This window comes from Anomaloglossus baeobatrachus, chromosome 5, assembly GCF_048569485.1.
Source record: "Anomaloglossus baeobatrachus isolate aAnoBae1 chromosome 5, aAnoBae1.hap1, whole genome shotgun sequence".
Taxonomy (NCBI): Eukaryota; Metazoa; Chordata; class Amphibia; order Anura; family Aromobatidae; genus Anomaloglossus; species Anomaloglossus baeobatrachus.
The window spans coordinates 329398381-329414961 of NC_134357.1; the positions used below are offsets into that span (position 1 = coordinate 329398381).

General features: G+C 46.5%; 1 protein-coding gene across 1 annotated transcript in view; it reads right to left on the reverse strand.

The window, feature by feature from the left end:
- Positions 1-16581, reverse strand: part of LOC142310070 (BPI fold-containing family B member 4-like) — a 126321-nt gene that overhangs the window by 32781 nt on the left and 76959 nt on the right. Inside the window, exons 6-7 of the mRNA XM_075347538.1 lie at positions 7831-7891; positions 1100-1191 (exon numbers count right to left, since the gene is read on the reverse strand). Of these exons, the coding sequence (XP_075203653.1) occupies positions 1100-1191; positions 7831-7891 (153 nt within the window). The remainder of the gene's footprint in view (positions 1-1099; positions 1192-7830; positions 7892-16581) is intronic.

Sequence of the window (16581 nt, forward strand, 5' to 3'; positions counted from 1 at the left end):
TTGAGCGGCGCACTCCGCACTTCTTTTTCTTCACCGGCCAGCCCCAGGCTTTTCTTTTGGCGCCAATTCTTCGCGCGCTCACTGTGTTCGTGCAGACGGCGGCCATCTTGCCGCCATCTTGTGCCCGGTCCAACACCTTAGGCACCACTTCTTCTTCCCACCATGGAATCGGGACCCTTCGCCAATAATCCGGATCCTGCCGACTACGCCACATGTAACGGGGTGCCAGGGGTGCCTCGGGGATTGTAGTAGTGGCCCCTTTTTCTATCAGGCCAACCCCCGGCTCCGCCGTCACTATTGGGACAGGGGATTGTTCTGTGGGGCAGAGTGTGGTGGAAAAGAGCATACTTTCAGCCGCAGGAAGACTCTTCAGGCAGGGATCAGATAAACCAAATGACATCTTTATTGCACAGAGTTTCACAGACAGCTCAATGCACGGATTTTGTAGCGCACGGTCACAATTCCTGTCCGGGGAAATCTTTCCTTGTTGTCTCCTCTAGTGGGGATGTGCCCGGCTACTCCACTTCACCTAGGCTCCCACTCCGGCTAACACAGACTGGACCCACACCAATTCTGCTTCACCCTTGAGGACACTTCTTCTCTTCTTTCCTTCTTTCTTTCTTTCTTTCTTTCTGCCCACTCAGCTCCACACTCTGCCCCTGGCTGTTCCTTCTCCCCCGTCCCGGAATCAACTGCCTTCCTCACACACACACTTCTCTCCCTTCCCCCTAAGCTGCCGGCTCCTCCTCCCTCCTGCACAGTTTCTATGGGGACAGCCGTCCCACCCGGCCACTAGGGGAACCCAGCTATACAGTACAATTACAATAAAACATCAACATAAAACATCAACAGCTTTGTCTACCCCAGCGGGGGTATCTTCAGGGGGAAACACTGCACTTCTTTGTAAGGGGTCTGCCCACCCCTTACAGATATCTTACAGATATGTCATTATTTTATTCTTCCATCAATGGTTTCCAAACTAGAAAGTCAATCTTTGTTCACCATGCATACTGGAGATCTAAGCGTAGTCACCGTGTTTTATCATCAGATGTGGACAGAACATTGGTACATTGGTATATTTACCTGAGACTTAACTTACATTTAAATCCAGTTCAATGAACTGCCCAGTAATTATTGGAAGACTCGATACCGTATACTGAATACTGCCAATTAATCCAAGGGGGACCAACGCTGTTCAAAAATAAAGAAGAAATATAGTCTACAATTCATTTCAGAAAGTGACAAAATGTATTTAAGGATAAAATATCAAAGGACAATTTGTGCTCCAACAATAATGACATAGGGCAGTAAACGAGGCTGGCAATGACACTGGTGACCCTTTCCCTAAATAAAGAACCAGGGATTCACAAGCTTTTCTTGTTTGATGGTCAAGCAGTCAGACTGAATGAATCCCATAGACCACAATAATATTTAAGGAGGCATTACTATCTAGGACATTTATGGCATATCAATGGTGTATGCTATAAATATTTGATCGTTGGCAGTTGTACTTCCAGGGCTTCCTCTTTGGAGAATAGGAAACCTTTTATACAGTGTTGATGCTCAAGGAGAATTCATGCAAATATGCAGATTTATCCATTGTGGTTTTAATGGTGAGACCACCATTATTCCAATATTTTGAGTACTTTGTCTTGGCAATACACATTATTATTACTTACCCAATGCGGTTCTCACAACATGACATATAAAATATATGTGAGTTGCAATCAAAGGCAGGCATGTTCCCCCTGGGTGGCATGTTGTACACCCCTCCCCCACTAAAGTGGTACAATTACTTAGTAGTGATGAGGGAGCAGCAAAATGCTCGAGTGCTCGTTACCCGAATTGAGCAGGTAGGACGCTCTGATGGGTTTGACTCGAATAATGAGCATATCAGAAGTCTATGGAAAACTCGAGCATTTTTCCGGAACCTTCTAACAGGAGGGCTAGGGATGAGATCTCCGTCTCCCTCTCTTTCTCCCCTCTGTCGGCCTGCCCCTCTGGTTAGGGACTTCCGGAAAAATGTGAGAGGGTGAAGGCCGGCCGGGAAATTGAGCTTGACTTGAATAACGAGCATAACGGAATTCTATGGGAAACTCGAGCATTTTCCGGAACCCCTAACAGGAGGGCCAGGGATGAGATCTCTCTCCCTCTATTTCTCTCCATTTTCTCCTCTCTTGGCCTGACCCTCCGATTAGGGACATCCAGTAAAATGTGAGAGGGAATATGCCGGCTGTGAAATTGAGCATATCAAGCACCAACAAGATACTCAAGTACGGAGCATCTTAAGCATCCTGTTGCACGATTGAGCAGCTTGCTCATCACTATTACTTAGTATGAGCTGCTGTTAAGTGATCAGAGAATTTCTGCACAGACAATTAATAACTGGTGGAAGAGAAAGCCATTAATCAGTTATTGGGGACCTGCCACAGATAATGAAGGCATGCCTCATACCTGTCATATCCTCATGCCTGTAATAGTAGGCAGATAATTATACTGTATTGTGAATACAGACACTGCCCACTAGAGGTGATAACGAATGTTACAACTTTTTCCACTTTTGAAATTATACATTTCCAATATATTATAGAAAATGATATATTAATCTAATTTCTTTTAAAAAATTTTACTTTCTATAGTTCCCAATATTAGCTGGTGTGTGCACAGTATCATATAATTCTACAACATTGCAGCAAAAATTATTGATCACTGCAGAATTTTTTGAAAATGTTGATTTTGCAGTGTTAAATTGGCAATATCAGCAGCATTTCATAATAGACCCCATAGTGGTCAAATAAACCAATATTTATGTATTCTGTGATCTTGTGCACAGTCACAATGCAGCAGCTATGAATTTTAGATATTATTTTGCAGCTAAGGTGCAGCATGAAGTACTGATATATATCACGGGGCTGAATGTCCAACTCTTCAGCCATAGTTGGGAAAGAAAATTCTGAAGCAACAGAACAGTAAGGCTATGTGCGCACTGGAAAATGGAATTTCTCAAGAAAATTCCGCAGGCATTGAAAGATTACCGCACCCGCGGTAAAAAAACCGCGGCAAACCTCACCCGAATACCGCATGCGGTTTGCTGCAGTTTTACCGCGGTATTGTTCGCGGTATTGCCGCGTGCGGGTTGGTACATTTGCTTTATTGCATTCAATGCAATAAAGCACATTGAAAAAAAAAAAGAAAAGTCATTTCATTCTGAGATAGAGAAATATACAGAAGAATAGATAGAAGAATAGATAGACAGACAGAGGGATAGATAGAAGGATAGATAGATAGACAGACAGAGGGATAGATAGAAGAATAGATAGATAGATAGATAGATAGATAGATAGATAGATGGATAGAGGGATAGATAGATAGATAGATAGATAGATAGATAGATAGATAGATAGATAGATAGATAGATAGATAGAGGGATAGATAGATAGATAGATAGATAGATAGATAGATAGATAGAGGATAGATAGATAGAGGGATATATAGAAGAATAGATAGATACTATATAAAGGGATAGATAGATAGATAGATAGATAGATAGAGTCCCTGTGAGCACATGCTGCATTTCTCCTGAGCGGTAGTGAGTTCACATTACCGGCCGTGGGAAATGCCCTGTAATTACCTCTCTGCTGTCTGTCTCCTTGCGAGGCTGCATTCAGCGCTGTGTGTCAGTCGCGGCTGGATGCAGGCATCGCAGGACGTGGATTACGCCGGAGCGGTGTGTTTCGGGGGGGGTTAATAAACGGGTGAACCAGGAGCTTTTTTGTGTTTTATTTAAAATAAAGGATTTTTTGGTGTGTGTGTTTTTTCACTTTACTTACGGGTTGATCATGTAAGCTGTCTCATAGACGCTGCCATGATCAAGCCTGGACTTAGTGGCGGTGATCCGCTGCCATTAACTCCTTATTACCTGGATCGCCACTACATCACGGCATCTAGAAGAGCTGGGGACACTCCGGTACTGCCGCATAATGGATGCGACAGTCCCGGGGCAGCTGCGGCTGATTTATTTTGAAGTCTCTCTTCTGGTTTACTCTAACAGTTAGTTGTCCAAATTAATCAAAATGGCATATGCGGTTAATGAATTTTGCAAAAAGTAAAAAATTGGGTTTTTGAGCAAAAAGTCGCCTCTTCTTCAACATTTTGTAAAGAATGGTACTTTTGTAGTAACATGCATAAAATCACTCCAGGGGGGTGCTGGAGTGCAGTTGTGACAAATTTAGCAACTTTCCAAAAAGCCAAAATTAATGAATCAGGAAAACTCATTTAGAATAGCTAAATTGTGCCCATAAGGGCTCTTTTCCATCTGCGATTTTCATGTGCGAGTGCAATCCGATAAAAACATCGGATCGCACTCGCACCAGTGTTAATGAATGAGGCAGTTTCCTCTTTCCTGTTATTTCTCCACACAAATCTTGCCCTCGGTGCAATCGCAGCATTCGATTCTCAGCTCACCACCAGCATACAAGTCTATGGGAGCATGTGAAACATCGCACTGCACTCGCATGTCATCCGGGTGCAGTGGGGGTGCACGCCGAGACAGACAGCAGAGGAGATGGGGAGAAAGTGCTCCCTCCCTCTTCTCCGAAGCAGTAATACGATTGCAAAATCGCATCACAGTCGTATAACCCTTGGCTGACGCTCTCAGCAGAGAGTAATTAGCATATCGCTTCCAATGCTCTCATATCGGAAGTGGTACGCAAGTGGAAAAGAGCCCTAAAACAGAAAAAAAAACAAACAAAAAAACCCATAGTATTATATTATTTAGACTTAAAAAACAGCTCAACAAACACAAAAAAACACAACAAAATTAGACAAAAAAGGTGCAAATTCAAGGTTGTATCGAGGCCTATGTTTTATTCAGTTTTGAAGCCATGATGTGGCCAGTTTAACACACTCAAATTGGTGAAAGACCCTCTTTAAGCACAGAAGCGGGTGGGGGGCACTTAACTATAGCACTTTTAACAACAGGTGGCATCATACTATGTGCTGTTTCCAATCAAAGTTATTAAACTCCTACTGAAAATTAGGCTTATTAGCAACATTTACAAACTTTCTGCAATAAATAAATCAAACAAGAAGAATGTAAATAGCTCAACACAGGTAATTTAACAAATGGTTCTCCAAATTCAACTTAACATGCAACTTTTAATTATTACTGCCGTTTCAGAATGGTACAATGCCCTCATGTTATGCCCTCTGTTATGACCTGCTGCCGAAAGCTTCTGGAAGCATTCATGATTAATCTTAGGTGGGCTTTACACGCTGTGACATCGCTAGCAATTGCTAGCGATGTCGAGCGCGATAACACCCGCCCCCGTCGTTGGTGCGATATGTGGTGATCGCTGCAGTAGCGAACATTATCGCTACGGCAGCTTCACACGCACATACCTTGTTGGCGACGTCGCTGTGACCACCGAACAATCCCTTCTTCAACGGGGAGGTGCGTTCAGCGTCACAGCGACGTCACTAAGCGGCCGGCCAATAGAAGCGGAGGGGCAGAGATGAGCGGGACATAACATCCCGCCCACCTCCTACCTTCCGCATTGTCGGTGGAGGCAGGTAAGGAGATCTTTGTCGTTCCTGCGGTGTCACACACAGTGATGTGTGCTGCCGCAGGAACGCCAAACAACATCGTACCAGCAGCAGCGATATTATGAAAAGGAGCGACGTGTCACCGATCAACAATTTTTGACGTTTTTGCGATCGGTGATCGTCGCTCCTAGGGTTTACACGCTGCGATGTCGGTAACGGTGTCGGATGTGCGTCACCAACGACATGACCCCGACGATATATCGTTACCGATGTCGTAACGTGTAAAGCCCGCCTTAGACCATTCCTCTTTAGCAACAGGGTTTAATCCACCAATATTCTTGGGTTCGTACCTGCTTTTTTTCAAATGTCACAAACACTTTTCTTTTGAGTTCAGGTCAGGAAACTGTCAGCCACTTCTGAATCTTCCAATACTTATTCTGAAATCAAGCCTTGGTGAGCTTTTAGATATACCTTGAATCTGATCATTGTTCTATTGAGATGTCTAATGACCCCTAAAGTTCAGCATTCCTACAGAAAGCTTGAAGTTTAGTTTTAGGATTTCTTGATACTTTAAATTAATCTTCCCATCCATATGCTACAGATTATAACTTTTAGAGGAAGCAAGACAGCCCAACAGGATCACTGAGCCACTACCATGCTTTACTGTAGGCAGGGTGTTCTCATTCTTTCTCCAGCAGACATTCCATTAATCCATAGGCCAAAAGAGTTCTAGTTTTGTTTCCTTTCTCAACAGAACAGAATTAAAAGAAAACTCTGTGGCTTAGTTTTTCAAATGCATAGAGGACAACAAGTTTTTAAAGTGCAAATAGAAATGACTATAGTTAAAATACATAGACATTAAAATTTGAGAGAGCAGCCAGATGATAGATAGCCTTAATGTAGCCACATAGTGAAAATGAGCATACAATCAAGGTATAAATCCCCAAATGTGGGTAAATAACAAACAGACCACAAGGTTATTAATATATATCCAATGGCATACCACAATACCACTCAATATCTCTGTATATAGCCCATGGTTGGCTTAGCTTGGGCTTGCTGAGGTCCTTATTCTGGGAGCAGCCGCTTACTTTCCTGCGTATAAGTTCGGCACTGTCCACACTCTGCTTGCATAGTGGGTATGATACTCTCTACTGCTGTACAGACTGGGGGAACCTAACAACCATTGACTATATATAGAGATATTAAGATGTATGTAGTAATCCATTGAATATACTGTATATTAATAATCCTGTGGTCTGTTTTTTATTTACTCACATTTGGATATTTATACCTTGATTGTATACTCATGTTCACTATGTGACTACATCATAGCTATCTATCATCCGTCTTTTCTCTAAGATTTTAATATGTGTGTATTTTAACTATTTTTGTCACTATTTCATAATAAATTGACATTTCTAGTTTTGCACTTTAAAAATTCATTGTCCTCTCTGCATTTGAATTATGTTATGGCGTTTGAGCTATCCGTGGGGTCACATTACACTGTGGACCCCTGGTAAAATGTATTTTATGGCTATAAGGAGTATTTTTCTAATAGTTTTTCAGCATATTAGACATAACCTTTTCTATGCTTTTTGGGACAGTAGAGGTGTACATCTTACATCTTGTAGCTTGGGCATTGAGACTTTCAGCAATTACAAGTAGTATACAACTTATTGGACAACTCATTGTGCAAACTGAGACTTCAGGGCCTTTTGCCATCAAATTTTGCTGTAGGTCTTTGAGACTTCTGATTTGCAGATGTGTGCTTTTATGAGAGATTCAATTCATGGGGTTTAATAGTTCTCAGACAGCAGGAGACAATAGAAGTGTCATTTTGCGTTGAATTTGGAGATACAATGCAGGGGCAGCTGTCAGTCATTCCTGGAGGGCGTGTTTACAGCTGCCTCTCATTATGTACTGAGCTGTGACTGAAACTGCGCCGGCCATGCCTCCACGACTGAAAGCCAGAGATTGCCAGCAATAATAAGATTTCCTCCCTGCAGCCGAGCTCTCAGTGTGGTGGCCGCACAACTTTAGAACGCTATTAATCTGCAGATTAACCCTACATCTGTAAGTTAATGGTATTTTCACATAACAGGTTCCATTTAATGCATTGTTAAAGTAATATAGAGTCTCTGAAAGTTCGAAAAGTAGTAAAAATCTATTTTAACATGCATGTACACCATTAATGGCAACAATATTAATTGTTCATATGTATACTAAATATAATATTTATTGAAGAGACCACCACTTTTATATATATATATTGATTCAACTTACAGTTCACAGTCATAAGAAGTCCATTGGTTAAGTCGAGCACAATGTTCACAACTGGACACAACTGTAGAGAATAATAACATTTGTATAAATAACACTTTCTATACAATAATGTCTGTATTTATTTTTTCTATGGTGCATAGTGTTTTTAACCCTTTATCAACCTGTGACACACTTTTTTGTCATCGGTCACTGAGTGTTGTATGTAACAAACTCAGGAACTGAATCCACTTCACAGACAACAGGTGACATCTGTGTTACATAGCCGGCATCTGCCCGTATGAGAGCTGCTATTAACCATTATATAAATGTGGTATTGTAGCATTTGTGACGCCCTGGCCTATCGGGTCGTCCCAGGGTATTGTGCAATCTGCCCTTCAGCACAGTTTCCACCCTCCTTGGTTACGGGTCCTAGTCCTTTGGTTTTGCTAACAGCTGAGCCAATCAAAACCCTAGGAACACTTTACACTATACCCACCAGACACACCATTGGCGGGCCTGAAGGGAATAGGACCGCTCACATGGGGGGTTGGTAGGGGAGAGTGGAAAAGTGAGAGGAGAAGTGAAGTGGTAGTGGGAGGAGAAGGAGGTGAAGTGACTCTCATGAGGAGAGGTCACAGGTGGAGCAGGGCTTCTGAGTACTAGGTGGCAGACGTAGGTCTGGGCCTGGTAGGAGCTGGAACCCAGGTCGCAGGGGATAGTGTCAGGGGGCACGGACTGCCGAGGAGGGCAGCGGCGGCCTTGAGCTATCACCGGGCAGGGGCCAGGGCACGACGGGGTACGTGGACCCTAGACCGGGAAGTAGCTTCATGCGTCCCGGTAATTTACTCGACGGGGGTGAAGACTTCAAGTGTCATCTCCAACCCGTTACAAAATCGGGGTACTAGCGCACCGATGGGATAGGACTTTCCCTATACAGTCCAAAGAAATCCGCGTGAACCCGTTAGCCACACTGGTGAGCGGGACCTGAAAAGTTTCAGACTTGAGGGTCCAAAGAGGAAAACACAGGTGCCAAGGAAAGGGTCACAGATTAACCGCAACACCAAGGACAAGGACCCAAGCGTGCTCCTTCCCAGCTGCAGTGGTGCTCGGAACTCTGGTTTACAAGCTGTCGGTGTGATTATTTCTGGACTGAGTGAGTACACTGAAAAAACCCTTCTCCTAACCCCAACGGCACCAGTACTCTACCATCACCGGGCTCCCGGGGAAAAAAACCCCTACCCACGGAGGGGTTAAAACACCATGCTGCCATACTACCACCACGGGGCGTCCCCAACTGCAGCGGTGGTACCCTATCTTACCATGCACCGTGGGTGGCATCACAAACTTTCCTAATCCTATGTATGTACTCCCCCACTCCTTTTTAATTTGAGTGTCTGCGTGGACCCCCGGGTCCAGAGACCCCTCGAGCCACCGCGGCTCCTGATCCAAGCGGCTCGGCTGCTGCTATGGAGGTGGTACACATTCGTACTGACCTGAAGAATAAAGCTTTTATGACATGGTAAATGGTGTAAAAAAACAAAACACATTTTACAAAAAAACTCCTGAATTTTATTCCTTCTTGATTCTGCCTAACAAAAATGGAATAGAAAGAGATCAAAAAACTTTATGGATCCAAATCCAAAATGGTACCAATAAAAACTTCAATTTCATTCCTCAAAAACAAAAGGCCACACATGAATCTGTTCTAAGAAAAATAAAGCTATAGCATTCAATATTCAGTGATAACAAAAACATTAATTTTATAAAAATAGTGTGATAGCCAATTCTAACAAAAAAACTTTGTAAATCTGGTATCGCTGTAATCATATTCACCTGAGGAATAAAGCAGCCTAATCAATTATACTGCAAGGTAAACGGCTGCTGTTGATTAGTGATAAGTGAACGGTAAAGTTCGGAGTTTGTACCGGACACCAGGTGTATAGGTTTCGGATTCGAGTTCGGGTACTCTTCGCACGTTTTGAAAAATTGCTGAAAGGCTGCAGCACAGCCAATCAACAAGTTTTATTGCATGTGGAAGTTGCCTGTACATTGATGTGAGCAATAAAGAAAAAAAAAATTACGTGGGCTCCCACCTACTTTTGATAACCAGCAAAGGTAAAGCAAATAGCTGGGCACTGAATCCCTCAACTTTCAGCTGTACCTTGGCTGGTTATGAAAAATAGAGGGGATCCCATTATGGTTTTTTTTTTTTAATATTTAAATAAATAATTTTAAAAAATGGCATGAGCTCTGCTCTATTTTTGATAACCAGCCAGTTAAAGCAGACAATTTGGACCTGGTATTATGGAAGGACCCATGGTTATTTGGCCCCTCACAGACTATAAATAGTATCCTGCACCAACCCCAGTAGTGGTGTATTAATTAGATCCGCTAATTCGGGTGCTTTGCTTGGTTGTCCCTGATTGTCTGTTTTTAAAATATTTATTTAAATTATTTTTAAAAAAAATGGGATCTTCCTCTATGCTTAGAAAACTGCCAAGATAAAGCTGAGAATCGTCTGCTTTACCTGCGCTGGTTATCAAAAATAGCCGGAGGCCACGTCATCTTTTTTCTTTAAAATCCACATTTGTTTGCATTTGTTTGCACCCCAATTGCCCCCATTTTGCTTAATTTTGCAGCCCCCTAGCCCTTACTATGACCTTTTTACAGATATTTTACAAGACAGACATTCAGGTCTCCATTGACTTATATGGGGCTCGAGGACTAGGGTTAAGGTTGGGTCAAGTCTGGATCCCGAATCAAACTTTTCACTAAAGTCCAACTGAACTGGGCAAACCTGAACTTCCATGGGTCCACTCATCCCTATTGTTGAGTTGTTTATTCTGCCTCCAAAAGATCGCAGTATCCTGCGCTCTAGGCTGCATGCTTAAGGCCGTTTTACACGCAGCGACATCGCTAACGAGATGTCGTTGGGGTCACGGAATTCGTGACGCACATCCGGCCTCGTTAGCGATGTCGTTGCGTGTGAAACATACGAACGACCGCTAACGATCAAAAATACTCACCTTATCGTTGATCGTTGACACGTTGTTCTATTCACGATTATCGTTGCTGCTTTTGCACGCAGGTTGTTCGTCGTTCCTGAGGCAGCACACATCACTACGTGTGACACCCCAGGAACGACGAACCACAGCTTACCTGCGACCTCCGGCAACATGGTGGGCGTGTCTTTCCTTTGGCTGCTCTCTGCCCCTCCGCTTCTATTGGCCACTTGACGTGTGACGTTGCTGTGACGTCGCACGAACCGCCCCCTTAGCAAGGAGACGGTTGGCCGGCCACAACAACGTCGCAGGGAAGGTAAGTATGTGTGACGGGGCCTAACAATATTGTGCGCCACGGGCAGCGATTTGCCCGTGATGCACAAACGACGGGGGCGGGTGCTTTCACGATCGACATCGCTAGCGATGTTGCTACGTGTAAAGCGCCCTTTAGTCTCTGGGTGTCGATGTCCAATCTTCCGTGTTTGAACACATAGGCTCTGATCCTCTTCCAGTGATGGTGTTCGGGTTCCTCAGGCAACGTTATTCAGTTTTCGAGTTTCTTTGGCAATGATATTTGGTCTTTAGGTTTGTTTGCCAATGATATTCAGTCTTCATGTTCCTCTGGCGATAGTATGCAGGCTTCTGGTTCCTCTGGGCTCAGTGTGCTTCCAGATGATTTCCCTGCAGATGACACAAGTCTGCTCTGCTGTGCACATCTCCATTCCCCTGATGATCTTGGTGCCAACTCTGCCTTCCTGCTGCTGGCCCAGCCTTCTATATTTGATTACTAAACCACAGTTGTCAATAGATTTGGCGTCCCCGTCTAAAGGGTGCTTGCTTTACACGCTGCGACATGAGATAACAGCGTGTAAAGTGGCCTTTACACCAGTGATTATGTGTATATCTCTGAAAAACGTGATTTAAAAAATTACCAATTGAAAATTCCCTTTTATGAGACAGATGAAGTCACTTTAGACTCCCGTCTGGCCTGTGGTCTGGTGATGTCCATCTTTTTATGTGTCTTTTTAGGTATTCACAAAAGGGTGGTCAACAACAGTTTCGTGTGCCTTTGAAAAGAAGGACACCACTGAACAGAGGCCAAATGGAGTTCAAAATAACTTTGCTGCTTTGCTAGTGAATAGATCTGTTGGTAGTTTCCACCTGAATCCACATATTCCAGAGATGTAGATCGAAACCTTAAACTATAGAGCACAGGATAAATGTGAACAGATCCAAAATGTTCTGTACCCCAAATTGCTACCAATAGCATTAAACTCAACCCACAAAAAAACAAGTCTTCACTCAGGTCATCATCCATTTACAAAAATATAGGGGGCTTCCACGTTACTGGTAGCACAAAGGCTCTGGAAAAGTGCTATAGCTCCCCCCAAAAAGAAATCCAGCAAAATCAGTACTTCATATGGAAGGATGTGGAGCTACGGTTGTGTACCTCTCTCAAGACATCAATGGTTTTAATATAATAGTGTAATGTATACAGGGCCGGCTCCAGGTTTTTTGGGCCCTGGGCGAAAGAGTCTCAGTGGGCCCTATCCACACATAGACATGCACAGATACATACACATACAGGCATATGTACACATACATATTTAAAGAGAAATTCACAAAAACACATAAATAGATATACATCTATACACAGGCATATACACTGACATACATAGATACACATCATACATGCACACACACAATTTTTTTGTATATTTATACTGTATATATATTTCTAATATTGGGAAGCCGGCAACAGCCTCATTCACCTCCCTGCTTGTCTAACAGACATTGCCGCACATAGAGCACACTAACACTGCTGTATATACATCACAAGAGAGGCTGGGGACATACACATTACTGGGGGAAATACATATTACTTAGGAAAGGGATATATACAGGGCCGCCATCAGGGCATTGCTACTGTGCCTGGAGTAGGGGGCCCGGTGAAGAGAGGGGGCCCAGCCAGGCCCGGGGTAAATACTTCTCTTTAGCCTCAGAAAGGATGGGCCCCTCCTCTTCACCAGGCCCCAGTTACAGGAGCAGCAGCAGCATAGGGGCCCTGCAGTGTCGCTTCACTACTACCAGACATGACTAATTTGCATGCGAAGGGGCGGAGCATGCAAATAAGCCATGTGCTATAGTGGAGGCAGGATGATTGGAGCAGAGCAGGGCGCGTCATCGCTGGGCTGTGCAGCAGGAGGTGAGGTCATCACTCTGAGACCTCTACTCTCCTGCAACAGCGGCTGAGGTGGTGAGGACGTGGCAGCCAGCGGGGACAGGTAAGCGCTGTGAGCCGAAGACTTGCTGATCTCTGCCCGGGGCCCGTGCTGATCTCTGCCGGGGGCCTGCGCTGATCTCTATCGGGGGGGGGGGGGGGGGGGCACGCTGATCTCTGCCGGGGGATGGGACGCTGATTTCTGTCGGGGGGACGCTAATCTCTGATCGGGGTCCGCGCTGATCTCTGCTGAGGAAGGGGGCGGATCTCTGCCCGTGTCCTCCCGCCGACCCCAGCCCCTGTCTTGCTTGCTTCAGCTAGATCAGGGGTGGGGAACCTCTGGCCTGTGGTCTCCTGGCCTCTATGCTGTGAGCCTCCTGGCCTCCCTGCTGTGAGCCTCCTGGCCTCTCTGCTGTGAGCCTCCCGGCCTCTCTGCTGTGAGCCTCCCGGCCTCTCTGCTGTGAGCCTCCTGTCCTTTCTGCTGTGAGCCTCCCTCTGCTGCGAGCCTCCTGCCTCTCTGCTTTAAGCCTCCCTCTGCTGTGAGCCTCCTGGCCTCTCTGCTGTGAGCCTCTTGGCCTCTCTGCTGTGAGCCTCCTGGGATCTCTGCTGTGAGCCTCCTGGCCTCTCTGCTGTGAGTCTACTGGCCTCTCTGCTGTGAGCCTCCCGGCCTCTCTGCTGTGAGCCTCCCGGCCTCTCTGCTGTGAGCCTCCCGGCCTCTCTGCTGTGAGCCTCCCGGACTCTCTGCTGTGAGCCTCCTGGCCTTTCTGCTGTGAGCCTCCCTCTGCTGAGAGCCTCCTGGCCTCTCTGCTGTGAGTCTACTGGCCTCTCTGCTGTGAGCCTCCCGGCCTCTCTGCTTTGAGCCTCCTGGCCTCTCTGCTGTGAGCCTCCTGGCCTCTCTGCTGTGAGCCTCCTGGCCTTTCTGCTGTGAGCCTCCCTCTGCTGTGAGCCTCCTGCCTCTCTGCTTTAAGCCTCCCTCTGCTGTGAGCCTCCTGGCCTCTCTGCTGTGAACCTCCTGGCCTCTCTGCTGTGAGCATCCTGGCCTCTCTGCTGTGAGCATCCTGGCCTTTCTGCTGTGAGCATCCTGGCCTTTCTGCTGTGAGCCTCCTGGCCTCTCTGCTGTAAGCCTCCCTCTGCTGTGAGCCTCCTGGCCTCTCTGCTGTGAGCCTCCTGGCATCTCTGCTGTGAGCCTCCTCCCTCCAGTGCTGTCTGTGCTCTCTCAGTCCTGTTCATGTCTCCAGTCCTGTTTATGCCCCTCTAGTGTTGTCCGTGCCACCGCCAGTACTGACCGAGCCCCAGCCCCTCCTGTGATGTGTATATGCCCCCAGCCCCTCCTGTGATGTATATACAGTGCCTTGTGAAAGTATTCGGCCCCCTTGAATTTTTCAACCTTTTTCCACATTTCAGGCTTCAAACATAAAGATAAAAAAATTACATTTTATGGTGAAGAATCAACAAGTGGAACACAATTGTGAAGTTAAACGATATATATTGCTTATTTTAATTTTTTGTATAAAATAAATAACTGAAAATTGGGGTGTGCAATATTATTGGCCCCTTTACTTTCAGTGCAGCAAACTCACTTCAGAAGTTCATTGAGGATCTCTGAATGATCCAATGTTGTCCTAAATGACTGATGATGATAAATATAATCCCCTGTGTGTAATCAAGTCTCCGCATGAACCCACCTGCTCTGTGATAGTGTAAGGGGTACTTTGCACACTACGACATCGGAGCTGCGATGTCGGTGGGGTCAAATTGAAAGTGACGCACATCCGGCATTGCATGTGTGTCGCCCTGGACAAGCCAGGGGACACAGGTAACAACACACACACACCCACCCCCAGCAGTTCACAGCAGACATCCCCAAAGTGACCTGCTTTCTGCCTCGGGCTCAGACTGACACACCAGGTGGGCGGAGTCAGGAGATGGAGACGCCCACCCAGGAGTGAGCTGGCCTGAGGCAGGGAACAAGCCCAGTCAAGTCCTAGGAGAGGAAGAGAGAGGAGGTCTGCAGGGAGGCAGACGCAGACTGGGACCTAGGATTGGAGCCTAGGGCCCTCGTGCAGCAGGGAGTCAGGCAGACAGTAGTGGCCGTCTGCAGGGAGCCGGGGAGACAGCTGGTGGAACCGTAGGTAGCCGGGGCTGGGCGGTGGCCCACCGGTACTGAATCGGGGAGCCAGCTGGAAGCCGGAGCGCAGGAGGAGTGTACGGAGGGTGCAGGAAAGGACTTACACCACCAAACTGGGTCAGGGGAAAACACCGCAGTGTCTGTGGGACCCGTCCATCCAGCCGTTTGTTTACCAAGAACTGTGTCCTGATTTCTGGCTGAGTGAGTACCACCGTGCCGTGCGGCACAGCGCTGCCCCTGCGACCCTGCACCTCGCCAGGCCCCGCACCCGGCCTGCCATCCATCCCTACCCCATCATCGGGCCCCGGGACAACCAACCCCCTACCCATGGAGGGCAGAACTAACAACTTTGCTGCTCCCTGTCACCGCTCCCGGGATCCCCATACAGAGCAGCGGTGGTGTTCCTACAATCACCACAACCGTGGGTGGTGTCACGGACAATAAACTATCTCCCTTACCAAATCCCCTTTTACTGTGGAGCCTGGGATCACAGACCGGGTCACGCCACCGTGATACCCACAGAAGTGACCCTGTGGCCCGGATCTGAGTACCCCTGGTCCCCGGGTGACACACATGCGACATCGTAGTGTGTAAAGCCTAGATGATACGATTAACGAGCACAAAAGCGTCGTAATCGTATCATCGGTGCAGCGTCGGCGTAATCCATAATTACGCTGACGCGACGGTCCGATGTTGTTCTTCGCTCCTGCGGCAGCATTCATCGCTGTGTGTGAAGTCGCAGGAGCGAGGAACATCTCCTACCCGCGTCACCGCGGCTTCCGTAGAATAAGCGGAAGGAAGGAGGTGGGCGGGATGTTTACACCCCACTCATCTCCGCCCCTCCGCTCCGATTGGCCGCCTGCCATGTGACGTCGCAGTGAAGCCGCAGGACCCGCCCCCTTAACAAGGAGGTGGGTCGCCGGCCAGAGCAACCGTCGCAGGGCAGGTGAGTGCATGTGAAGCTGGCGTAGCGATAATTTTTGCTACGCCAGCTATCACAATATATCGTACCTGCGACGGGGGCGGGGACTATCGCGTGCGACATCGCAGCATCGGCTTGCAATGTCGCAACGTGCAAAGCCCGCCTTAGTGTTCTGTATAAAGCGGAAATAGCAACATGAAGACAAAGGATCACAACAGGCAGGTCCGTGATTGTAGAAAGTTTAAAGTCGGATTTGGTAACAAAAAGATTTCCACAACTTTAAAAATCCCAAGAAGCACTGTGCAAGCGATCATATTGAAATAAAAGGAGTATCATACCCCTGCAAATTTACAAAGACCCGGCCGTCCATCCAAACTTTCATCTCAAACAAGGAGAAGACTGATCAGAGATGCAGCCAAGAGGCCCATGATCACTCTGGATGAACTGCAGAGATCTACAGCTGATATGGGAGAGTCTGTCCATAGGACAACAATCAGTC